Source organism: Colobus angolensis, unplaced genomic scaffold (assembly GCF_000951035.1).
Source record: "Colobus angolensis palliatus isolate OR3802 unplaced genomic scaffold, Cang.pa_1.0 Scaffold183, whole genome shotgun sequence".
Taxonomy (NCBI): domain Eukaryota; kingdom Metazoa; phylum Chordata; class Mammalia; order Primates; family Cercopithecidae; genus Colobus; species Colobus angolensis.
In genome coordinates this window covers 749255-751015 of record NW_012114966.1, presented here as the reverse complement: position 1 = coordinate 751015, position 1761 = coordinate 749255, and the positions used below count along the sequence as shown (strand labels likewise).

At 49.3% G+C, this 1761-nt stretch overlaps 1 protein-coding gene across 1 annotated transcript in view; it reads right to left on the bottom strand.

The window, feature by feature from the left end:
* Positions 1 to 1761, bottom strand: part of LOC105510146 (protocadherin Fat 4-like) — a gene marked incomplete at its 3' end in the record, with an annotated part of 15271 nt that continues 13510 nt past the window's right edge. Inside the window, exon 3 of the mRNA XM_011939778.1 lies at positions 1 to 1027. Coding sequence (XP_011795168.1) covers positions 1 to 1027 — 1027 coding nt within the window. The remainder of the gene's footprint in view (positions 1028 to 1761) is intronic.

Genomic DNA, 1761 nt, shown 5'->3' with positions numbered 1-1761 from the left:
GGTGCCTGAGTCCCTGTCTGTGGCGCTGACGCTGCCGATGTGCAGGGCGGGGCTGTTGTTCTCGCGGACGAACAGGGTGTAGGAGGTTTGGGTGAAGGCGGGGGCGTTGTCATTGACATCGGCGACCAGCACGGTTATGTTGAGCTGTGTTTTCAGCGTAGGGGTCCCCAAGTCAGTGACAGTGATAGTGATGTTGTATTCCCCTCTGCTTTCTCTGTCTAGTGGTCTCTCCGTTAGTAGGGTGTAAAAGTTTTCCGCGGATTTCAGGAGGAAGGGTAGATCCTCCTGAATGGAGCAACTTATTTTCCCATTTTCTCCTGAATCAAGATCTGAAACACTGAAAAGTGCAACCACAGTTTCAGGCGCGTTCTCAGGTATTGGGCTGGTAAATGCAGACATGGTAACTTCTGGGGCATGGTCATTCACATCCATCACTTGAATCAGAATGGTGCATTTTCCAGAAAGGGTTCCAGCATCTCTTGCCTCAATATTGACTTCATAGGACTGCAGTTTTTCGAAATCGAGTTGTTTTTTTAGTTCAATTTCACCTGTCAAGGGATTGATCTTAAAGGTTTTGCCAATCTCGTCTGAAGCTTGGAAAAGTGAATAGGAAGTCTCTCCGTTGACTCCTGTGTCTACATCCGTGGCAGAGACCTTGACAACCAGGAAGCCTATTGGACTGTCCTCAGAGATCTGCACCCTATAGAAAGGCTGCTCAAATTCAGGGGCATTATCGTTGACATCCAGGACTTCAATGTAGACCTGAGCAGTGCCAGATCTGGGCGGAGAGCCACCATCCAGTGCTGTGAGTGTTAACCTGAGTTCAGCTTCTGCCTCTCGGTCCAGCGCTTTGTCCAGCACCAGCTCTGGATATTTCCTGCCATCACTGCGTTTGCAGGTGAGGACCCGAAAATAGGAATTGGGGCTGATTATATAGTTCTCAATATTGTTTTGGCCTACATCTAAGTCTTCAGCATTCTTCAGAGGAAACGTAGTCCCAGGAGGACTGCTCTCTGACACTTTCACCAGCATTTCTTTGTCCAGAAATACTGGAGAGTGGTCGTTTATGTCTATTACTTGTAGCTCAGCTTGAAAAAACTCGAAGGGACTCTCTAGCAACACTTGGAAATGTAGCACACAGGGCTCTGTGTGACCGCACAGATCCTCCCGGTCCAATTTCTCATTGAGCAACAAATCGCCGGTCTCCTGATTGAGCTGCAAATGTAGTTTGTTCCCTCTGGAAACAACCCTAAGCCCCCGCCTGGAGAATTCCCTCTGCTCCAGACCCAAGTCCTTTGCTAAATTGGTGACAAAGGAGCTGCCCTCAGTTTCCTCCACCACAGAATAGCGTCTAGGTTCCGCCGCACCCGCCAGAGATAAGCCCAAAAGGAGAAAGCAAAAAAGGACTTGCCTTTGTCTGCAAATGAGCTTCCCGCTGGCCTCCATTGTTCTTGGTGGGTTCAGCTTCCTGGGAGGACGGTTCTGTGGGACTGTAAAGTCCCCAGTATCTGAGGATGTGGTTATTCCACAGATACCTCAGAAATATTGCAGAGAATAGTCCTCTCCAGAGGACCCAGCCGTCCTCTCTTTGGCATCCAAGCTTCCCGTGGGCTTCCAGGTTCTGCTGCTTTTGCTGGTTAATGGAGCTGCAGCTGCGGGTCTGGTTTGTACCTTCTTATCCTGCAGCGCCACCACGCGTCCTCACAGAATCTTACATTTTGTGGGATGATAATAGATGTAATATTCCCAACTCTGCCTGTA